Here is a 25,828-nt window from a genome sequence, read left to right as displayed (position 1 = left end):
CGACCCTGGCGGGGCTGCACCGCTTAGGGAGATGCAGTGGTGGTGGGGCCGCGGGGGAAGAGACGTGTCGGTGTGTTGTTGCCGCTCGTCCTATCCTCCGCGGCCGAACGTGGGCGGTTGGCCCGAGGTGGGCGCTCCAATTATGTTTATTAAGTAAGCAGATTCCCCCGGATTAACAAAAAAAAAGCTCACATAGTTACAAGAAAAGCTAAGAAAATAAGTACTATAAGTAGCGACGTGCTACACCGGATACCTGCGGATATGAAGGGCGACATATTTTACATAGTTCATGCACGAAAAAACACTGTATTTATTGTTCTGTGGTTTAATCGGAGACCCGCGGTGTGAACCGAAGTATGAATAGATGCCCCGGCTACGTGAGCTACGCTAAGTTTAGCTTCGTTTGCGGTGTACGCTGCGTTTCAATGAAACACTGAAAATACGTGAATAACTTTATATTTTCATAGTTTTAGTATTTTTCTTGTTAATAACTTATAGACCACAGGTCTTACTCGTAAACTTAAATAATTATACTTTTAACATTACGTTATTTTAAGGAAAACATTATTTTGCACGGTACTCGGTAGAGTCAACGTAAAGAAAATGCAATATCACTTAATTGTAACAACAAAAAGGTAGTGATTAAAAAACAATCTGAAGACTTATGAACGCAGTGAAACAAATTTAGATATAATCATATCTAAATATGTAAGAAACTAACTAAAAAAACTAGCTTTGTAAAAAATATAACTACAGAAGACAACGAAATGTTTCACGCCTTCTAAAACGAAGGTAATTTCAACTTATCTTAATGTAAGTTTAGGTACTTTTGTTTTTTTTTCACTTATAACTTAAGAAGGCATATTACAATTATTTTTATGAGAAATCAAGTAAATAAGTACATAATTATGAACCTTTCTCACTTTTTCGACATTTTTTGGAATGCGAATTAACAATTTCTCAATCGAATCATTCGTAATAGAAAAATATTGGTTATTTCATTACTAAATAGTAAAAATGCACTATTTTAACACATAAAAGTCAAAAAGTTCTGACTAGACAATCACACACACATTAATTAAACTTTATAGTCATTTAAGGCCACATTTTCATGTCCATTGGACTTCGGCACTTCTTCATACAGGTACCTTCTATGTACTGCTACTGACATCACAGTGAGTCGAAACCATTCAAACGAGAAATAAATTCAGAAACGAATTTTATTGTTCCAAATTCGATATTTCGTCTGTTTCAGCGATCGTTGTTTTAGTGATGTGCTCATTCGCTGTTACGCCGGGATTTTTCTGATATTCTGCTGGAAGGTATATGTGCATGAATTTTTCTATTTCTCCTCTGCAAAGCGGACAGCGTTCGCATCTGTAACAAAGATATTACGGTAATTAGAAAATGTAAGATAATTATTATGCTTCTTTTATAACAGACCTTGCGTGGTTCCCGGTAATAGTTACGTTAGATCTCAGCCTATTAAATAGAAAATTAATTTTTACTACTGAAATAATCAATAGGCAGTTCTCAAACAATGTTTTAAATAATATTACTTTATAAAGGTACAGGTACTGTATAAGACATATAAAAAATTTATAATAAAAAATACAACACATACCTAGGAGCACATTCCTCACAGCAAACCACGTGCCGGCAGGGCAGGAAGAGGGTGTCCATGGCGTTGTCCATACATATACGGCAAGCTAGCGCGTCACCGCTGCCGCTGCCGCTGCGGGACCGTGAACGGGACTCCTATGGGACAACGAAATTTGATTTTAGTAAAAGTTTCAAAAATATATTTATTATACTAAGATTAAAGCACGGCTCAACAATGACCAGATACAGATATTTATTTAGAAAAGTCAGTTAATTTATAACAATTACTATCCTTACCTTATGATCTGTCCCTCCGCTAGATCTCCTGCGCTGTCGTGACTCGTGGCAAAATGCAGCATGCGCGTGCGCTTCTCTTCGAGCATTGTCGTGCACCTCTCGACACGTACGTCGGATGTCGAACACATATTTTCTGCCTAGAGTCGTTGAGTCGTTGAAGATTGATGCTATTGTGCCCTGCAAACAACGAAACGTTTCCTTAATTATAATGAACATAATTATGTCGTTTCTGTACTGAATTGCAATACATTATTAACTTATGTCATAGCACACATTAGACGTAAAGTAGTCATAGTCATCATCTTTATTGCACCAATGTTATAAGTTCTTAAGAGCAAATGGCAGTTCACAAAAAGAGCCCTCATATTAAATACATTATTTATTGTCATACACTATCTTCAAATAAACAAGATTAAAACTTCACTAGTCTATGTATATTGGTTTATATCAATCTAATAAAAAAAAATATTTCAAATTTGACTAAAGTTACGAAAGAATTCCGATTATTTAATGCGGTGCCAACTGTTTTAAAGAAAAGAAACATTTTAAGTTTTTGTCAAACATAACAAGGTTAGTTCGTTTTATGCGTGGTCAATTAGTAAGTTGAATTTTATTCATGAATCATGAATAAATAATACGGGAAGGCTTTGAAGACGCATTTAAACGTAGGCACCTAATAATTTGTCTAACAATGCGGAAAATGTGTGTATTAACATTACAACTATTTGAACGCATACCGGGAGTCATGTGTAATTAGATGTAAACATTTATATTTATTCTTTGCGTATAAGGTTTAACAAATGCATTGAGTTCGTAAAGAAATACAAAATTGGAAACAAAAAAGAGATTTTTTTCCACACAACATTATAATTGATGTTTTAGGACTCCATGAGATTACAATTTGTCAAACAATGACACAACTCCCAAACAATATTATTTTAATAACATAACACCGCAATAAAAACAGGAAAATCAAGTTGGAGGCACGTCTAAGGAATTAATTAAATAGTGTTAGAATGTTTATGCGATGTGTTCGTCCAAAGTACAAATTGTAATCATTAGCCACACTAATTAGCCTTGGCAACATATTACTGTATACATAATTTTAAAATAAATTACTTTTCACTTCGAAATTAGTTTTCCTAATTGTCATAAAATTTGCGATAGGGATTTGAGGATTGAATCTTTGAAATAGGATCTGAAATAGACCAAGGTCGGAAAATTGGGTAAATTATACATACCTTCAAATCCCTAATATACTGTTCAGTCACATCACTCCTCACTGTCTCGCAACAATAGAAGGCGTGCTTCTCGGTCACCGCGCGGTACAACGCCGCCGCCTGACTAGAAGTCGCCATCTTGACGTGCAACGTCGCTTCGTGCCCGTCCCCGGTTACGTATGACAACTGGAAGATGCGGCGACGAGGCTGTGCGCGATGTATCGCCGTGTATGGTATACTGAAAATAATTTAAAAAATGTCATTTCATGTTCAAGTTTACATGCGATATTTGTTCCTCTGGTGCGGACATAAATAAATTGTAAGTATTAGCTGTTTAATACGATGTTAAGTCAGAATCTTTGGCTGACTTGCGATGGGTTTTGTTAACTTTGTAGTCTTGTCAAAATCCTTTCATGTATAATTGTTAAGTAAGAAAACAGTTTAAAAACTACGAATGCGAACGCTAAAGATAAACAGAGGGGCGTTGTAGAGTAGTATTGTCGATCTACAATATTATCGGGACATTCTGTGTTAACTTGGCATGCTATTGGTCAAACTTTGAGTTCACTAAATATGATTTAGAGAGTTAGCAACGTCAATTATCTTATACACGTCAGTCACGGCTTTAAAATGTAAACAGGCGTTGTATAAAAAGAGAAATGAGGCAATAAGGTGTTTGCGCACTTAATCTTATCAAATAACAAACAAGAGTTTATCTAAAAACAATAGAACGTTGGAAGTTGAGAGGGCGATAATTTCGCGCAGAATATAATATTAATAAAACCTACCTCATACATAAATTTAGACATACGAGTGAAAACATGTTGACAACAATGAAGCTTAATTATCTATGTGGGGCGTTCTCGATATCATCTGTTTACTTTATTTGTTTTTGGAAAGGAGAACGAATCATTAATACAATGAGGGCATTGTTTCAACAACCTACTAAATTAACGTTGATAAAACACTAAGACATTGAATGGCCAAGGAAAAGAAAAATTACCGCTAACCTTTGTTTCTCAACACCAATTTCTTGTTCACCGTTGCAATCTGGCCTATAAACAACGATGCCATGTGGCCCGACTCCAACGCAAGTACTGAGCCTGCATCCACATCCTCCTACATTATGTCCGGATGCCAAACATCCCACTGTTGCGCCACCATCGATTTCCTGATCGTCTCTCGCTCTAGGCTCTTCGGCCTGTTGTCTATGGTACAACAAATGACTGTACAAATTGTGTGCGTTATTACTCTGTGTCACTTGTTTGCAGAAAAACAATTCTTCGCCAAATGATTCCAAATTGGAAATTTCTTTCAATAGTCTGTACTCGGCTTGTGACTCTCGCATTCCAGCGATTTCACAATGATAGTCAATTATTTTGTCCAAATGGTCTTCAGGCTTTTCGCCTTGTGGACCGATCTTGTTACACTCTTCATATATGTGTGTAGGTGGGAGGTCACAGTCGTAGTCACCAGTTTCAGCTTGAGCTATGTAGGCTATTATTCTCCTAGCGACTTCGAGGTCTGCTACGACTAGTCGTCCTTCTGTTAGGTCCAGTTTAGCGTCGAGATAGAACTGATGGCGAGTGGGTTCATTGATTAGGAGGTGTGGAGGTACCCAGAACTTGACGCGGAGATCTAGTCGGCCTCCGGATATGCGATGAGGGTCGAGGGGGTTCCGCAAGTTTAGCCATCTTCCGGGTCCTGACTCTGAACAAACGCGAAGCCCGAAGTAGTCAGCTTCAGCGCCTATTTCCAGTTTCTCGCATACCTGGAACAAAAAATTTAAGTAATAAATTGGAATTCGCAACTAAATCGATGAATATATATCGCTACCACGATATAATATATTTATATTTGCTCGATATTTTGGTGCGGTTTACACGCTCGAGAAAATATAAAGAAATCATATCGTGGTAATAAACCTGTAATTAGTGATAATCATTCAGTAAATAACCACAAAACCTTAAAACCTATATGACAAATATATTTTCTAAGTTAGGTTGCCAAAGTTCTAAAATTTCATAAGGTGAAGGCTGTTTCTATAAAATCATTGGCAGTTACATTCTATGCAATTTCTATTCATCGTATTATGTAGATATTTCGACAAAGTAAGCAGACTAATTGCGGGTTAGAAATTGATTCATCTCGGCTCAATCTCTTGAAAACATTTAAACCTTGTTTAGCAACATTGTAAACAGTGAAAGTAGTTTATAAACATCAGAACCTATAATTTGGCTCCATTTTAGTTATACATATTTTAATGCTAAATAAATTGATTATACGATTAAGGGAATTAAAAATACGAAGCCATATTTAAATAAATGATAATGGACGCAATCACATCAACAGACAACAATTATATTAAGCTTTTATCATGAAAGCAATCGTGATAAATTTAATACGAAAAAAATTCAAGAAATATGAACAAGATAACCATGTAAACAAAATCTAAGTCCTTTTATTGCGACGTTATTAAACTGCGTCGTTTGAAAACATCGAAAACAGTTATTTGCATTTAATGTCTAAATGATATATGTAGGTACTTATGAAAAGGATTCAAATTTAAATGCATCCTTTTCGCCATGGTCAGTTAAAAGGACACAACTTATAAATCAGGTTAACGAAATTAATCGATATTAACAAATTATGTTTTGCGCCAGATAAAAAGCCACTTCAAATATTTATTTCGAACCTAAAGATAAAAATTCTATCAAAGCATTCTAGCTAAAGTAAGTTAAAAACGAACTCTCTAAAGAGACTGATTTCTTCACAGTTAAAATTTTGGTTTAAGGACTAAATGGCTTGGCTACAATCATACCTAATGTTATGTGACAATGGCATGCGTTTATCGAATACATGCTTATACACTTATTAAACATCGTTTAAACGTGTATTACGCTATATTAGCGTGTTCTTAAATTGTGTTTTTACTTATTAGAAATGAACTCAAAATGTTTGGTAACAATATTTCGTTTGCAAAATAAATTATCACAACGGTATAGCGCGCCATAGCGCAGGTAGTGTAAACAAAAATCCAAGATGGCTCAGATGACAAATATTTACTATGAAACGAATAGGACTGCTACACGATACGCTGATATATTGTGTCAATGAAGGGATTGTGTTCCTCCATATAGTGTTACTAGTCTGTTTTTATGAATTATCTAACCTATTTTTGATACGTATGTAGTGCCTACAAAAACAACACAATAACAAGATATTCTACACTTCATAGTTACAAGTTTTATTCTTAATTAAGAGGCCTATAAAAATTTGGTTGCCATCGTGTTGCGGAAATCCGTGAAAATTAATGTCAAAACTTAATAAATAATTAGCGTCATAGTGCAAAAACTGCAAAACAATGCCAACGTGCTAAAAACAACTTATCGTCTGGTATATAGTTAAGTCGGAGTTACGTTCGAACATAACGAACTCTAGGTGCGTAATTAGTTGATCAGGAAAAAAGGTTCTCCACAATTCTACATTCTGAAACATTGTAGACAACACTGAATTAATTATGAGCCTCGTCATTACTCATTCGCATCACGAGTTTGTAGCATGTCTTCTATAGCAAGTGCACGCGTTAATGTGCAGGTTGCACTTGTGTAAATTGTAAGTAAAGCAACACGGGGGAACCTCGTGGTTGAATAATGGTTTTATAATGGAAAATGGTGTGGTTTCTTAACAAGTGTTACTATCGTAACAAAAACGTCACCTTACCAATGTTTGGATTTCTTCCATCTTATGATGATTTAATATTATTATATTGCAAAGATATGGCGGCCGTGCTTTTGTAAAACCGTTACATTTGTAGTTAAACTGTTCCTATTCAATATTTATAAAGAAATAGTAAACCAAAAGCAATTTATAATGTAAAAAAATCTAGATTTATTTGCATCGCTTCTTTTGGGAAATTTCGTTCCATAATATGAAATAATTCTGCATTAAATTGGCAAGACGGATGAGTTTGTAATTTAATTTAGCGAAAACGTGATGGATATAAAGTAGAACAAATATATTATATATATATTGCTATAGGGTATTAGAGGAAATGTCCGTAAATAATTTAATGAGATAATTTTTTTTAAAGTAGCCATTTCGTTCACTAATAACATTTCGTTTTTTATTTAATCAGATAAAAGACTTTTATTTTCTAAAGTGCCGTATGTACATATCAAAAGGATATGGCACAAACAACACCATACCTACTAACATCTTAAAAATTAATTCTGTTTATTAGTAGTTCTGAAACAAGTTTCCGACCGTAATACAAGCCAGCCACACGGAAGACAATAAAGACCAAAAGTTTTACAACTCATATTTCTAAAGCAGCAAAGGTTATTTTATTATAACTTACTACTTCAATATATAAACAAGTGAGCTAAAAGCAAAACATGTGTGTTCTAAATACGCAGATGTAATTTTAGCAGCGCGTCTGTTTTTAACCGCTCTTTTGTTTTGCATCTGTGAATTATCACTTTATCACGGATTAAGAAAATAGAAAATATACATATAAATACACTTTAAAATGGGAGTGCAGGGCGAGATATCGTTACAAGTCCCTTGTTGTGTAGGACACAAAAGGACAAGCTAAAAACGGCAAGTAACGTCTGGATGCCCGCCGCGTCTATCGGACGTCGGCGTCGGTCTAATGGCCCGCCATACACGGGGCGTCTAAAACCACACAACTCATAGGTGTCGTCTTCATAACGATTATTTCATTTTTGTGAAGAAAAAGCAGTGAAAAGTATGTTTTGTCTTTGTATCTACGAAGATCTTGCACGCGCATGTAAAAAGAGTTCAATGGCCCTGGAAATAAAGTTAATTTTTTTGCTCAAGTTCCTTCATACAAATAAATACATACATATTTTTAGAGTTTTTTTTTAATATTTATTTAAGAACAAATGTGAAGTACCTATTACAATTCGTTTTGGATTCGGTTATTTTCGTAACATCTGCGACTTCGTATTGTATATACTGTATTATATATACTGTATATTATACTGTATTTCACGTGAAATGTTGGTTGTTTTGTTAGTATAATTAATACCTACAATGAAAACTTCTCTCCAAATGAAAACTTTTCTCCAATGACATGTAGAGGTGGAAAATAAGTATACCGACTTTATGTGATGATGCAATTAAAGCAAGAGCAACATTTCAAACAAAAGCTATGTTCATCCCCAACGCAACATGTTAAACTAGTCAAATATTGTTTCAACAAACTCAGTGAAACTTTTCGTACAAAATTTCGTAAGACTCTTGGATTTATCTACCAACAAATCCAACTTACAGTAGCACGCATCTCGTGCGTGATACTGTCGAGCTTAGGTGTGACAGAGAAGGTTGTATACGTTAGAAAGATGCGGAGAGAAAACATCTGGGACGTTCTTTGGCCGACGTTCGTTTACAGATTTAGCCTTTTTTTTTCTAGGTTTTAAGCTCTTAGATCACTGCACTAGCTTTTGAATTCTGCGCAATTTATATCAAACATTTTAAAATTAAATAACAGAAACTGCGTACAGCTATAACACCGTGCTTTTCAAAGGTTGGCTGCACTCTTCGACTGAAAGCGATCGTTTGTACGTCAATTGTATAACACCTTAATCGCGTCAATTATAATACCTTAGACTACTCCTTTATTTTTTTTCATCCTCTAAACACCTTACTGTGTTAAAGAATTTGACAACGATGAATACTTGTTGTTTTCGAAACCTTTGATCAAAAATGCATTCGTAAGGAATTTGTAAGTGTTTTCCGAGAACCATTTGAAGATTTGAATCATTTAACGAGTTTGATCATTAAGGTTGGCGACATTTATTTTATCTAAACTAATATACACACCTACTTACAGAGGAAATATTTATTTGTGTATAAGCATAATAATATGCTTGTGCATTTTGTATATTAATGTCTCGGTACATTGGTGGCATCTTGCTAGTTACAGGTACCTGTGACTTACGCACATGAAAGTACTACTAATAACACTATATGTTCAGATCATTGCACTTAATTTCCGTTTCAACTGCGAGGTCCTTAAATGTGATTTAAATATTTGCGCATTTGCGAACAACACTTATATTTATATGTAGTTTTCTTTTGTTTCATTATCTATGCACACATCCGCTAATAGTTTTGTTATTGCATTTTCGTTTTCAGACACTTGACCGATATCAATGTTTGTTATATTATATCGAATCAATGACCTTCGTTTTTATAAGTTGTTAAAGGCATCTACCGGTGGGTTACTATTTCGAGGAATATTTTCAAATATCGTAACACTATGAAAAGTTCCTTCGATCAGCAGACCGTGTCCAACGCTCTCCCAATTGAGATACGGAATGAACCAGCAGATCTTACGAATCTTTCTTTCCTTGTTGCAGATTTTCAACGATGAAGAAACTACGGGAGTAATTTCATAAAAAATAATTCAACCACCATCATGATAGTGAAACATCGTCATATTCAATAAACTTAACAAATCTATAAGCGGGCGTGTATTTCAAGACTGATGTCCACAAGTTTGTCAAAATGGTAATAAGGCTACAAGGAATACCATCTTTGCCAATTCTAGTGGGAGATAGCCTTGATATTATGCTATATATATTAATCATTGTTTTAAGTATCGTTCGAATGTTAGTCAGGGGGTGTAAACACGCTACGGCTATGACGTCACTTCCATATTTATTTGTTACATAATTATTTATTAAAAGAAGATCGACGAAACGGGATTTTTGTTAAGGGCCAATGCGACCTCATCCACGACCAAAAGAAAGAGTACAGGTCAAGAGTGCCTCCATCCCACGATAGCTGTGACGTGTACTTGAGTGAGAGAAGTGTGTCAGGAAAAGGATGAAGTGTGAAGCGTATGAAGCCTACCATGATGCGTGCTGCGTTTATTATTTGTTTTAAGTCTTCTGCGTCAGTCGTATTATGTATTTGTACTTATGTAACGGCGTACCCTGTGCTGTGAAGCATTTTATCCAATAATACATGTTGCATATTGAAGAATCATAATATTCACAACCTAACGTAAGTGTTGTTTCAACATATACATAATATAACGGTATAGTTTTGAGAGGCAATAACTAATATGTGCACACAGTTTGTACCTAGAACAAATTTCAATTCATTTAGTGTACATATACAGAGTTAACAAGACATTGCAAGAGTGCGTTTTGTATAGTTGTGATTCGCCTTGCGGCAAAGTTTTCATAATTTTTATACAGACAATCTTGCAATAATTTGTACACTATAAGTACTTACGCAATCCAATCAATCACAGAAACCAAACAGTGAGATACAATAATAAAAAAATTCAAAAGTCTAATTAAAAAAAATCTCGAATATGATACAATGTCCTATCGTTAAGTGCACAGTGTACTTAGAGAAAGGTACTTTGTAAGTGTAGGTGTTGAAATGCATCATTCAGCACCGCTTGTTAATACTTCTATTAACATTATACATAAATTTAGTTTAGGTAAGATGCCGCTAGATGGTGTTGAACCTTTTATGCAATTTTCTAAAACGCGCTATTGAGTTGTTCACGGAAACTGTATAACTGTGGAGTGATTTACAAATAAAAACGTATTATTGGAATGTTCCAAAAAGCCTGTAAGCCTGTATGTACAGGCTGTTTCATTTTGGGTATTTTTGGGACGCTATACATGATCCGGCTCGAAGGACCAATTCATGGTCCTTCGAGTTGCCGGTTTAATACGGCGCGAAGTAGTACTTGTACATCGTCCATCCCGGCGCCAAAGGAGCAACGGATTGTTGCCAAAGGTGCTTTGGCCTACGGCAACGGGAGGCGGAAGAATTGGGCTAAAACCTAACCTACGCTTGATCTTTTTAATCTAGTCTTAGTATATCTTAGTAAGTAAGGAATTATTATTAGGGTACACCCCAATTGCTGGCAGCAATTTTTTGAGCACCCTGTCGAGGGCAGTCAATGTCGTTAGTTTTATTTAGCTGCGTATTTAGGGTCGTATCCAATTAGGGCGCGTTCCCACTATGTCGTCACGTTTTATTATCGTTGGACGACTGTAGTGTCTAGCCTGTTCCCATATCACGACTATCTGTCGTGGACGATTTTTTATCGTTGAACGACTGTCCTGACTAGCTGTTCCCACTAGATCGTGACGACAATAGGAGCTGCGACAATCTGTCGTCACGTTTTTATCGTCCGACGACTGTCGTTCTAGCTGTTCCCACTGTGACGACAGTTTGTCGTTGTAACGATAAAAAATCGTGAACGACAGTTAATCGTGTCGTGCTATATGCGAACAACTTCATTTAAATATACAAGGCAACGACATTGTAAACTGCACGACAATCTGTCGTCACGACATAGTGTACACGCGCCCTTACTCAGTGCGCTTGAGCATTGCATCCATTTAGCACCTTTAAAGTGCTTAAAATCCGTCTTCTTATAATAGAACATAGTCAAAGTATGTGTTATCAATTAACTATGCATATTTCATATTTTTACATTTTAACTATTATTTTTTATGTTCAATTTCGTCTGGACATCTCTTTTCTATTCGCCTCAGATCTTTGCGATTTAAAGGAGCTGAGTTACAATGAAACTGATGTACAGGCGTGTAGCTTACCATAGCGTACCAGACGCACGGCTTGATCGTCCCGTCACTTGATATTTTTTCAAATATTGAAAAAAAAATTATTTTGAATTGCAATCCAATTTGGTTTAATTCTGTTGGACCATTTAAATCGTATGTTTAGTAAAAAACCATTGCCGATTCTGATAAACGGGGTGCAACCCTTAATAGTTACTTAAATTTAAACATCTTCACTTTTGGACAAACTATTCGTTCATATTCTAAAACAAGTTGAACGGACAGTAACTAGTTTAACTTGCGGTTAATATAAATACTAAACTTGAAATGTCAAAGAATGACAGAGGGAAGTTTAAAATTCTATAACTGTTAAAACTAATAACGTAACTCGTAACTGCAATAACTTCCTCTATATACAATTATAATCAGTCTTTGTGGATTAAATGAACATTTACGACAATGGTAATATATATATTGAATATATACATAAGTAATATGTATTGTATACATGTGACCTGAGTCACAGATGTAAATAGCACTGGATTATTAAAAAATAAGCTTACTAAACTAATTTTAAAGTAAGATGGAAGCCTTAGAAAAAATTGCAGGCTTTCAGGCTTCAGTTTGAAGGTATTTGCACCTGGAATGGTTTCCAAGCGATTAATTATTCCAACCATCTAATAATAACATATCTAGCGGAAAGTACAGTAACTGAATTTACGCCAGCGAACTTACGCTCTCTATAAACCTCCCGCGACCTCATAGCTGCTCGCAGTGTCGCACTATACATTCCATGAGAACAAATCAAATTCAATTTTTTTCTTTAGTGGATAAGATTCAAAATGCTAATGTAATATAATACTTTGCACTAAAAATGTTCCTCCGGTCGCTGCTCTTTCAGAGTGACTTGACCCCCATACGGATTTATGTGGTCCGAAGATGAAATGATTATTTTTGTTTTCACAAATAAGTAACTTTTTCATTTTACCACGTAATAACTTTAAACTGCGCAGTAACATCACATAAACACTTCCAGTTTATCAATAGCAAAACAATAAAAATCAAGGTAGGTTATGTATCTGGGTTATCGCGTAGCTTTTTCCTTCTTGAATCTTTTTTTAATGGGTATTTTACTAATTTAGTTTGAACTCTTTAATATTTGTTTGTGGATAGGGAACAAATTACTTTCGTCCATCGTGCTACAATAACAGAATGCCTTAAACCCACATTAAGCTGTTGCTATAAATTAACATAGTTCTTTAACTCGACGGGATAATGTTTTTTTTAAATCACACACTCGTATAGTAAGTAGTTCTAAACTCTACGCCGTGAACAGTGTAGCATTTCGCCTCAAAGGTTCGCGTTGTTCTCATTGTAAATTATACCAGTTTTTTAATCTGTAGTCTACAAATGACGCCACGAAAAACTAAAAAAGTTTACTACCTGTGGGCCCCAATTATTTTACTAGCCTGTTTTGACTATGTTAATCGCCGGCTGTGAAGGTTAAACGAAATATAGACTCTATTGCGAATTTATATGTAGTATTATACATACCCAGTATAAAATTATTGTATTTTGTTTTTTAGTTGCATGTCTATTATCTAAAATGAGAGCAGACGCAAGCATTCGAGGGTTACTGACATTAATGCCCTTGTCTGTAGAAAAGTAATTAATAATTATAAAAATTTTCACACTTTTTGTTTCCAAACATTTTTCTGGGCGAGAGTGGATTTAAATATAGTTCAAAGGCTAATAAAAATGTAGTAAACATGTGTGCTCTTGAATAATATATACTATCAACGCTGTGGTCTAAGTTGGTTTTAGGGAGAAATGGCCCAATCTTTTGCGTTCTTGTTGATTTTACTAATGCTACGATAAAACCTTGTACAAATATAAATGTAGGCTCTATGCAAATTAAAATTCAGTCCTTCGGTTGATAGACACCTATTGGTCCGTATTTTCGCGCGAAAACATGGCCGCCGGTTTTCGTATTTTCATTCCGTCGCAGTAGTGGGCAAATAGAGTTAGTTACACTTCTTTGTTATGCGTAAATAAAGGAAGTATTGAATGTTTATTTAAGATAATGTTGTTATTGTTCTTTCTATAGGCTGTGCTGAAAGCTGTTCACATAATAAATTACACATAAATATAGAAACTGCGATATGTTTATTATCAATGTAGGTATGTATTACACTTTTCTGAATTTTGAAATATTCATTGATCAATAAAAAGACTGAGCCAATCAGAGTAGCCCGTCTAGCTGATACTGTCGGCCACAGGTTTACAAACATGGCGTTACATACAATTTACAACGAATTTTGGGCATAAGCCTCTTAGCAACGTATTGTTAAAATTTTGGAAATTCAAATGTACCTGTGGTGTTTACAATGTGTGTTGAAACATTATCCATAGACCAAAAGCTGATAATCCATATACAAAACGTACATTCATCTGTCATATATCAATCCCTGACAAAATGATGAACAGATAGAGAGGTTATCAAACGCCCTAGCAACACTCCATGCGAGAACATAATATAGATAAGGAAGCCTAATTGTCACAGACTCGTACTTTTGCAAACAATGAATATTTTAGTAATTTAAATAGAAGACCAGCACAGTCATGTGCTGGACTCACTTCACAAATGCTATGTTAACAGCATTTGTGAAGTGAGTTTTTTACTATAAAGTTTACATTGTAGTATACAATGGTTAGTGAGTTAAAATGTAAGTAAGAAGTCAATCAATGTATAGCTACAATGTTGTCGTCTACTTTGTTAAAGCAAAACTAGTGGCAGGATGTTAATTAATGAAACAATGAAGCAGATGACACGTTTGTGCACTTAGCATAGATGAAAATTTCCATTAAAATATACGAATGGTAATAAACGGAAGTTGACAACAGGAATTAAGTGCTCAATCAACTTAAGCAACCTTTCTATTTCCAATGAATTTTATACAAAGGCCAAATCAATAGACGATGGAAATTGGCAACACGTTATTTAATGGAAGCTTAAAAAATGTGTCTTCACGCAATGAATGCATGCTTAATATTTTAGTAATGTTACTTTTTGGATGACTGCCATTGGAAAATTGGAACATTTGGTGAGTAAAAAACTTTATACAGATTCTGTCATCACGACAAAAGACGTTTTAAAGTGCCTTGTATAAATTCGGGAAATTCCGTTATATATTCAGTTTAAATAATTTTGAACGTAAGAAAACAATTGAGATACAATTTTTATATATCTCACGTGAAGGTTATTTTTTTCTCATATTTTTTTTTCGCAGGTTTTTGACCTGTGTTTAACGAGCTCAATGGATGATGTAATGTAATGTAGGTTTTTTGTTAATGATTTTATGTTTTAATTTGAGACAATTAGTCCACTAACGGTAGTTTAAAATACATTTATCTACATTATGAAACATTTATTTCACCCCAAGATCACATCATTGTTCTACCCGTTGTCCGTAACAATGAAAACTTTTATTCAAAAATTTTGCGAATTCAAAACAACGTCCTATTTCTTTTTATGTGCAAACGCAAGAAATCACAGATTTCAAAAAACTTTTATGATTAATATCACAGAAAAAAATCCAAGTAAAATAAATCTGCATAAATACCTCACTCAACAGGTAAACATAAATTTGACTGCCTCTGCCGAACGGTTACCACGCCGGACTGCCACGCAGGGGCCCCGGGTTCGATTCCCGGGTCGGGAGAAAGATTTCTATGGCCTACACTTATTTCTCTCGTGAGTTTGTGTGTCATTTGTGGTTGTCTATGTGTGTGTCCATGGCACCCGCGACACAGGGTTTCCCTAGTGCGGTGCTATGTTGAGTGTGTGCCTTATATTATAAATAAACTCCGCCTAGAATGACGGAGGTACAAGCTACCTTTATTCTGTTATTATCTGCAGACAATATCTCAATTTCCAGAAATATAGTTCCCAATTTCCAGAAATTAGTTGTACAAACACTCACGCGCACTGGTAATCAAAATACATCATATAGCTCGCCGGTCGAAGACTCTAACTCTGGCTACTTGCCAGATCACGCTTTAATCACGTGACCAAACCACTAAAGTGACACCACCGACTTCCCCCATTTTCAAGCGCTTCCAGACGTCACAAAACAGTGTTTCATAATTTCATAACTTTATACATATAGTGTAGACTTTTTGTCGCCAATGTCTGTTAAGGAATGACGTCAAGGAATAGAGCTTGGAGATGTGTGTTATAAATAGCGTAATGAATATGCCAAAGCGTGTGATGGGCCTCTTTGGAAAGCAATACTGCATTTTATTTGCTGCTGCCTAAACGTTGGCGTCCTTGACGAATATTAACTGATATTATCGAAACTGACACTGGCCCAAGACTAGTGGCCGCCATTAAGGAAATAATAATACTGCACGATAACGCCAAAAAAACGAATGTGTTCTATATGGTATCTTACAATGATGACGTTGGAACTAAAGACGTACAGCTACGACTCCCGCTGAGATAGAAAAGTCAATTTTAACAAAGTTCAAACACTGATAAACGGTTATTTACACTCAATGATAAATTTAGATACGATTTACATAACAATGTAGATCATATTAACCGTGAACTTTGGTTTATCACATCATAAGTGACAGTTCAAATCAGGAGTTTCAATAATATTAGTTGTTTTACTATTAGATTGACGTTCTTTCCAATGCTTTAGAATACCTACTTAGGTATTCAGGTACGCTCTGATACCCATAACTAACTTTGCATGGCATAAAACAATACAACACTTTAGACCATACTCGCAAACCCAGACTAGCATTTTTTATTTCTACCATTGTACCTATCGTAAGCCTGTTTCTCATGTACTGTGATTCAACAAATAATAACTTATCTATCTACATATAGATACATATAGATGTATCTACATCTAAAAGAAAATTAAATAAACAAGTTGTTATTTCAGGTTATAATGTAACTTGTTTCCATCTGAGCCTATAAATTATTGTAGCAAGGATTTTAAGTAATGGTTTTGATCATGTTATGACTGCACGAAATTTACTTTAACTTATTCTATAGAAATTACCGTTAGAAAGCAGATAGCGCATTGCGTGGAATAAGCGTTTAGCGTAATAGCGTTTATTTGAAATGTTCGACCCACTTAGGCATCGTGATACTTGTTGAACTTTGAGCCCGCACCTCCGAACCGACGTGGCAATATGACAAAAACGATCAAAATAAACAGACAGCTATACAAGACAATTGAAAAATTATTAATATATAATGACGTGTTAATAAAATGTCACTTGCCGTGAAAAAGAAAAATATTTGTGTTTTAGCTTAGCCTTTTGACATTGTAGATTATATACCTAAAAGAAAATTTCAAAAACTTAGTTAATAAAATTTTTTTTTTTCTTCAATCATAATTAGATAATAGAGATAACGGACAAGCAGGTAGGTGGAAGTGAGTACGTGATCGACGGAGCGTGCGTTAACGCACTGTGGAGTAGCGCTAGGTTTCGACTTTGGACCCTAACTTAACATGTGTCATGAGAACTACAGAATTGTTATTAAACAAAAATAATGATGTCTTAATCCATTCAAGGTTAAAATTTAATACGTAAAATTACTAATAATACTGGGAATATAATTACAAATGCATAGAGCTTAAGTCTTATCGTATGGGTGATGTTAAAATAAAATATTCAGAAATTTTATTTTGGTTCCCACAAATACGAATAAAACAATAGAACTTATCTTATTCAATAGTTATTGAAGAATTAGTCGTAATATTAATTACGATTGTGTAATAATTGCTATTTAATAACAAAATCTAATATAAATGTGACGAACATTATAAATATCCAAGTCCCTCGATCTACACAGCTATTTTAAAAATATTAAAGACAATACAACATTGCTTAACAATCAATTCAATTTAAAGTCTCAGGTTCTCTCTAGAATTAATATGAAGAATGTGAGACTTGAATACAGATAAACAAAATAGTTAAATAAAATTGACCGGGATACATTATCTTCAGTAGAATTACGGTTCATAACTTTACCACTTGTCCTCAAAATGTTGAAGTGTTTGTATTTAAACTTTTGAAGATAAGTTTGTTTGTTCAATAAAGTAGTTTAGTGTCCGTATTTCTTTAAATAACTTAGCGCCATTAGTTATTTATCTCAAGTGTATATACGATACTTGTTTACGTGTTTGTTGAAAACAATATAATATAGATTACATAAACTCTAAATATTGTTCAAACTCTGCATAGAGTACAACAATCGAATTAAATATTTGAAATAAATTTTCGACTCATTCAGCGCCATCTATTAGGCACTCTTACTACTACTCACAAATAAACCAGACACCTTCAATAGCCTCATACGGATAACTGCCGTGGAATTACAAGTTTTTCTGAACTTAGCATCAAGTATGTAATGTTAATCACCCTTATAAGTATGTGCTAATAGAGATAAGTCTATTTAAACTGTTACACGAGGCTATAAGTAGAGCTCTGGATAAAGATACAATTAGTTACGTTATTAACAGCTATTGTTGGTAATGGGAATAAAACTAGATTGGTTTTATATTTTTGCCGTGACTTTAATAAAAAAATAAAACAAACTACGGTATGGTAGTCACCAGGGAAATCGAACATTGCCAAGTCCTTTTTATTACCCCTGTATTTTAAGTTTGGAAAAGTATTTTGTTTTCTGAACATGCAATTTTTCAATACGTTGACCTTTTTTGATGTGTAGGTTAGTTTCAATCGGATTAGTTCTTATACGAACAACGAAAGCTTTATAGTAATAACTTTTTATAAAGCTTCAACGATCTATGTGTACACACCAGGGTTTTGTTCGTAACGCACTGAGTTTTTCATCAGTGACGATAAGCTTTGTCCCCACGTGCGGATTTTTGTGGGCGGGTTAAGCCAGCCTTTATTCGTATTATCAATGTCTATTTGCATTAATCATGTTTATTTTCAAATTTTTCACTATAACAAACAAATTATCATGTTATTATCAATATATTTAAACGAAAACATGATAAAATTTGGACTTTGGATATTCGAAATTCGATTAAAGGATACTGCTGATTATATTAGATCCGGCTTAGTACCTATAAAAATTATATCTATTAAACTTTTTATCTAACACTTGTTTGTTTTGTCATGTCGAGTTGACATTTCTTAAAATATCATTATCTGCCAGCTGTAGAGGTGCGACTCAGTCGCTCTCCTGGCTCCATCTTCCAATATTTACTACCCACATAATCGTAAATATATCTGGTCTTTCAAATTCAATGGGAAATTTGGGATACCAATATCGCCATTAAAGGCAATAACGTAATTACTTACTCACACAGATAAATATGAAAAAAACAAAATAGTTATCTAATCAAAACAAATATGAAATCTTAACGGCGAAATACATATGATCAATTAGAACAAAGTTCAACGAAGTAAGTCCAAAATCACTGACTCAAATCATAAATTGGATTTACAGATAACAACACCAAGGCGTGATTAATATAGAACACGGACCTGATAAGTTGTGAACTTTAAATGTTTTAGCTACCGTTTGGCAAATACATTTTCGCACAAAATAATGTATGTATTAAGCTCCTTGATAGAGTAGCACAGTAATTTCAAAAAGAAACATGTAGCACAAAGTTCAGTTCTCCGATTATTATTATTTAGTACATGTTAGTAAATAGGCACCGTAAACAGTACCGTTATACTTATTTTGTTATTAACTGCATTTCTACAAATACATAAGTGCCGAATTATAATCACTCCTGAGTCATTTAATCATATATTTATTGAATCTACTAGAAGTGCAACTTTGAACTCTTACGTTATTAAAATAAGAAATACAATCGACATCTTTATCACTAAAACGACCTTACTACCGGTCACTATGTCAATATTCATAATCACGGCCAAGGGTCTACTAATGTTTATCAGAGCTCCTACTACCAATAAATTATAATGGACTAATTGGATTCATTGTAATCCTTACCAAATTAACGTACTTAGAAGGCGGTTACTAATGATGTTTAAGATGTAAGCTGGTTGCAATCACGCTTGCGGGTCGTGCTTTGCGCTGGCGCATGGCAACGAACCTTGGATTAAATTGTCATTATTATCACAGCCTCACCTGGCCATCGGCTCGGTGCCTTAGTGGATTGACGTTGTTACTTCTGGCGCAATAGTTCTTATATAAAAAAATTGTTATAGCGCTGATAAATTAAATAAAATGGTATTCAGTTATATGCTACTCGATCAAAAATTTTCAATGAACATACTTAATATCGCGGGCAAAAACTTATGTGTCAATTATTTATGTGAAGCCTTTCAAGCCGCAACAGGAAAGTCCAAATGTTAGACTTTGTACCCAAGCGTTACTCACATCCTGCATCCTTACATAGTAGTATAACTACTGGTCATTATATTAAATTTATCGCAACATTTTCCTTAAGAGGGAGCAGAGGAAAAATTCCTAATCTTCGATTTGATTTTAGAGGGGTATGTATATCCACTTTAACAGAAACATAAAACAATAAAGTCTTCTCTATAGATAAAAATCACGAAATGACCTCTAATTTTCACATTTTTTCGATTTATCCTCGAAATGCTACAGGTTATTAGGACAAAAATTAGATAATTAATTATATTTATGCATGATCGACAACTGTCACTACGGATTTTTTTACATCTCTTTATTTTTAGAGTTATTCCGTTAAAACGAATTTGGTACTTTTAATGCGCAAAATTCAACATCTCCTGTCGCATGTCACGGGAATTTCAGGCATATATTTGTTTCACAAATTTGGGCGGAGCCAACGTCAAAACTTTTTTGGCATGCTCCCTCTTAACTGTTAGTATAACTTAGGGTAACCCAATCACTATCTAAATAAGTTGTTAAAGCATATTTTTTGGATTGATTTCATTTATTCCAAGAAAGATCTAATTCTATTTTAGGCGAGAATACTAAATTAGAAGCAACACATATATTTTTAACTGACCTTTACGAAACGAGCGTTTCAAAATAGCAAGCATATAAGGTCATCAATTTCCAACGTAAGCACGTACATTAAGATTAATAAAATACTCATAATTTTTGTTTAAACATTTGACCAAATTTTAAAAAGTCATATTATTACATCAGCAATTAAGGGTATAATTATGGACCTTGTGGAACCCTTCCCTTGTTCGGCATTTCATGACTTCATTCTTTCTCTTTGCTTTTTTTATCTTACATTATACAATTCGTAAGATTCATTTTGGCACGATTTGGGTTCAAAACTTATTAGTGAATCCTGAATTAAAAGAATTTCATGTCGTGCCTCTGTCAAATGCATTAGTTAAATCGCCAAAAAGTAAAAAGTTATAACAATGCTGATCGCTGTTCTCTTTAATGTGATATGGGACGGAATAAGAACAATATAGGTTTTTAAAATTCAACTAATGTTTGCGAAAGCAATCGGTCTGAACGAATGACGGGTGAAAGTTTGTGTATGCAGATAACGGGTTTCTGCACGTTACAAGATTTTAGCCATGGATATGTATTTATACTAATCGGGCTCATGGCTAATAATGTCGATTCTGGTTGGAAGCAAACGTTGAGGTGTTTTGATTTGGCCGTTTTCAATTTTTTCTAATTAAGACAATCCATTTACGTAACGTTAAACTGTGAGTTTTATTAATCGACCTTTGATATCAATGTTGATTTTGTAAGCAGAAGTTAAAAAAATTGTACACTCATTTGTCATGTATTTAAACAGCCCGTGTATGACGACGTTAAACATGACGTTAATTTAATACTTTAGCAACAATATATTGTTTATTGTGCCTGGTACAAAGGTCATTTTGTATTTTGTAGGCATAAAATACCCAGTTGAACAATTCACTTCCGAGTACTACGTTCGAGGTTTCTTATTATGAGTCAGAAATATATTGAAGTTTTAAATTTTAACTATTTCAAATGTCTTTAAACAATAATTCTTGCACATATACCTGCGGGGTAGGAAGAGATTACAGATAAAATTTGGTTAAAATAATAAAACAAACCTCTTTTAAAACTTAGTTTAAATTTGTCTTATCCAGCGCGACTACCAGGCGTTCATAAACACGAGGATATTTCGTGACGAACAATAGGTTGCCTAACGCGGGGGCCGAGATGACGTCAAGGTACAAACTCCATAGAGACTATTGGAAAGTTTAACAAAGGCGAAATGTTTTCGGTCGCAACATACTCCAGGCAGATTGGAATTTAGCAGAAATATTATTATGATTGTATTAAGTGTACTGAATTAATTATATGCATTTTAATTGTTTGCTTCTTAAGTATTACACAATAATAAAGATAATTTTATCAACAAAATTTAAGTATTACATATATCCTCATATTGGTTATTATTCATAACATCCATTATTTATAAATTCAGCGATAAATAGATTACAAATTTTACTTACAAAACGTAAGTACTTATTTAACTAGCAAGCATCTGCAAATTGATAATTACTGACACGTGCATTATTTTCATTAATAATGTTGAATTCACATAATAAATGTTATTATTTGATGAAATAGCTTAAAAGTTATTGCACATTTTTGCAACCTAACCTAATTTTGTACTCGGTTTTAAGTTTATTTATTTAACAAGGAATATTCTGCGTAAAAATACCATAGTCGACAAAAGTAGGTATACCAGCATAAAAATATTTTAGCAGAAATGGTAACAGGATACCATACATTTGAAAGAGACGTGTATCAAATGGGAGATGATCGCATTAACCTCTATACATTGACAAACCCTGGGACGTGTTGATTTGAGTTAAATATATGATTGGACTTTGTACCCGCGTCCAACTACAATCTGACCTACAAATATGAGCATTATATCAATGATACAAGACTCTATTTTAAACGAAGTTCCCTGTATAATATATTTTTTCTGTGAGCTATGGCCGAATAGCAAGCAACTTTAAACATATTATTATTGATCAAAGGGTACCTAAAGGTACTAACTATGATGGCGGCGGCGGTAATTTGGGGGACCACGCGATTTAGATTTGAAGTTTTGTTAGCGTTGCCAAATTTAACGAACTCATTCTGCAGAAAGTCAATGTGCGTGGCGCCGCCGCCATTTACTTTTCAACCTAGACTATACATAAAAATACCAAGGAATTAATTAGAGCGTGAATTTATCCAGTTTACGTCAGCCTTTACTGCGGTGAACTAACGAAGATTAAACACTCGTAATAAATTTTTACAAATCCAAAGGGCTAGGCTAAATTTTTTAAACAAAATGGAACTACCTTCGATTTTGGAAATAGAAATTAGCAAAAAAATTGTTTTGTAAACATTTTTTTTGTCATAGTATATACCAACATGAAAATGCTAACTCAGCAGAACATCCTTCATTTAGTGTAAGGCCTGCCAACATTACGTACGTACAAAAGAGCGCTAAGAAAAAACGGGGCGATCACGCACCGAGCACGTGTAGAGAGTTCAAATTCACAGCTGTTGGACTTTGGACTCGGTTACCGTCGCCGCGCGCTGAAGTGTTGATTCGGCGTGACTGATTTTTGTATTTGGTACGCTCTACGGCATTGATATTTTAAGTTTCAATAGTATTTTGTTCGTACGTGGGGCCTTTTTGACGAATTATACATTTATATTCCGTTGGTACACTATTTGTACCTAAGCTAGATAAGATATATCAGTACTACAACTACATGGCGTGAAACAATTGAATTATGTCACCATTAAGTTAAAACAGTCTATTTGTCGTTACATTTTACGCATCTCCAGTCTAACTATTGTACAATTAGTCGTTACCAATTTAACCATTTGGTAGTAGTATTCGTGTAGTAGAATCTTATTTAGAAGGAACGAAAATATGCGAATGAAATTTTTGTTTCTGATTAAGTATTGAAGGGTACCTAGCTACATCATATAGACATACGATTATTACAAAAAGATAATAGACACGATTTAAGTACCTATAATAAATGTACCAACGTTCTACAAGACTTGTAGACAAATTGTGTAATCTCAGCAATACGGTAGGTAGCTGATGTTATAAAATAGCTAAGGTATAGCTTTGCCTACCATTGAATATAAATGCATTTGTACAACATAAATTTAGTGCTTAATGAAGCAAAAACACCGGTCGAGCGAGGGCCTTTCGATAGTAATAGACTGCCTTGAGCGATCGAGATTCTATTGGATCTATTTGCAAGTTTTTATGTTTTGTAATGCAAATTAAAAACTGTTTTATAAAGTTGCTCACTTCGGTCGGTGCAAAGTCATAATAAAAAGAAACCTTGAGGTACCCCTGAGATAAAACCCGAGTCACAAATAGAAATTAAAACCAAATTGTTCTGAATTCAAAATGTGTTGCTTTTGGACTGACGCCAAATATTAACACGGGCAGTGTTGGCGGAGAAACATGCCGATAGATATTTCTGAAATAAGTGTGTTTGTTGATTTTTTATACGCCCTTTCAAATAAAGTATGTAATACCTAGATATACATGTATTCTATGTGCGAAGATGGATATGCTAGATCACACTTCGAAGTTAAACGGTTTAGTACGTGAATATAAGGTCCCATAATGCAAATTATATCGTTCATAGGTACCTGGGTCTTTTTATAAGGCAGTTTTATCTAAACAGGAAATTGAGAAATTATTAACGAAACGTAAAGAAAAATGTTAAGTAAGTTTGATACTTGCCACCTAATGATAAATTATACTCAAAAGTACTGCTAAACAAGAAAGTCGGCTTAGTAAAGAGAGTTTTAATAAGTATTGCATTTGAATTTTCGATCGCTTCACGTAGAGGCGGCGTGAACACGCCGAGTCCAAAGTCCGCAAGGTAACACAGTGACGTCGCGCGAACGTGTCGAACAATGCTTTTGTAATATAAATTTATCTTTCTATTACATTGACTTCATCAATACAGATTTCTTATTACTGTACTTGAGGCTCTAAAATGACAACCCTTGGCAAAATTGTATTTGACGAAAAAACTTTTAAGTTTCATTAGACAATGCACCCAGTTCCCAATTTAAGATTCTAATTAATATTGATTCCAGATGTTAGTAAAGGAGCTTTTTCATTATCCCTAAAACATTACTAAAACAAAACAAAAATTGTATACAATGTTCCCGCGAAATTATGTAGAAACTGAAATGATGTAAAAGAATGGAATAAATATGTTAACAAAAGATGCTCACCTTCTCAAGGCACTGTTGTCCGATGGCATTTGGGTCAACCTTGACTTCCAAAATCAACGAGTTCGCTTGTCTGACTAACCACATTTTGAATATTTTCTTCGTAATAATCCAAAAAACTTGAAAATCTCAGAGGGATTGCAGGTTATTTCGTGCTGTTGTTGTTATAATTCACACTCAGAATTATTGTTTATCTCACTCGCGTTAAATATTTATTAAGAAATGTCTTTTTAAGTTCGCTCTGTGCAATGTTTATCGCGTATTCTTTGTGGAAGTAAAACTGTGAATACTTCCAAACGACGGCCATACTACGTTAAGTTTGCAACTGAAATGATAAAGAAAACAGTGACGTGACGCCGAACGGGGGGCGAGGACCCATGCTCTACATTTACATTGGTCTTACAAACATTTCATAATATATAGTATTCATTGCTGCGCTGAGTAGACAGGAATACTGCAATTGCTAAAAAAATACGTCAATGTACAATGTGCTAATCGATATCAATTAACCTGTGGCTGATATGTTGTTATGTACGGAGCTATTTCTATTTCATTTAACTTTGATATGGAAAAGCGAGATGGCACGAGTGTGTATTTCTTCCCCATTCCCCTGTGAGTGAATACAACGATCATTTTGGTCATAATGGTATTTGCTTAAATTATTTTAAATATCGTGCCTGGTCGTGTCGGTTTTCTATTTACACTTTACATATTTTTTATGTAAAATAGACGTTTAGCTACAATATGAGATTTATAATAGCTGCCATTAAATCATAATAAAGATTTTAATCCACTTACATGTAATGTGGCCGGTCACAAATTCATCGCAATCATCCACCACCAGACATCACCCACTGCTGGATAATAGGCCTCCCGTAGTTTGTGAT

The 25,828-nt window shown here is 34.4% G+C and overlaps 1 protein-coding gene across 1 annotated transcript; it reads right to left on the bottom strand.

Annotated features, from left to right (window-relative positions):
* Positions 1 to 926: 926 nt before the first annotated feature.
* Positions 927 to 25,265, bottom strand: LOC113229007 (E3 ubiquitin-protein ligase MYLIP). Its single transcript, XM_026462478.1, has 6 exons — positions 24,945 to 25,265; positions 4,130 to 4,890; positions 3,141 to 3,357; positions 1,900 to 2,076; positions 1,625 to 1,758; positions 927 to 1,377 (listed from the first exon to the last, which is right to left on the bottom strand). The coding sequence occupies exons 1-6, from the start codon at positions 25,026 to 25,028 to the stop codon at positions 1,221 to 1,223; spliced, it is 1,530 nt and encodes a 509-aa protein (XP_026318263.1). The 5' UTR covers positions 25,029 to 25,265; the 3' UTR covers positions 927 to 1,220.
* Between the last annotated feature and the right edge of the window lie 563 nt (positions 25,266 to 25,828).

This window comes from Hyposmocoma kahamanoa, unplaced genomic scaffold (genome assembly GCF_003589595.1).
Source record: "Hyposmocoma kahamanoa isolate Upper Pololo Valley unplaced genomic scaffold, ASM358959v1 270, whole genome shotgun sequence".
Taxonomy (NCBI): domain Eukaryota; kingdom Metazoa; phylum Arthropoda; class Insecta; order Lepidoptera; family Cosmopterigidae; genus Hyposmocoma; species Hyposmocoma kahamanoa.
Note: the sequence above shows the minus strand (reverse complement) of the source record. Positions and strands in the feature narration are given on the sequence as shown.

Excerpts from the sequence above, each read along its gene's own strand:
- LOC113229007 (XM_026462478.1), bottom strand. The coding sequence starts at position 25,028 with ATGTGGTTAGTCAGACAAGCGAACTCGTTGATTTTGGAAGTCAAGGTT. Across the intron at positions 4,891-24,944 it reads GACAACAGTGCCTTGAGAAG|GTATGCGAGAAACTGGAAAT; the intron begins GTGAGCATCTTT and ends TTTTTGTTCCAG. Across the intron at positions 3,358-4,129 it reads ATTGGTGTTGAGAAACAAAG|TATACCATACACGGCGATAC; the intron begins GTTAGCGGTAAT and ends AATTATTTTCAG.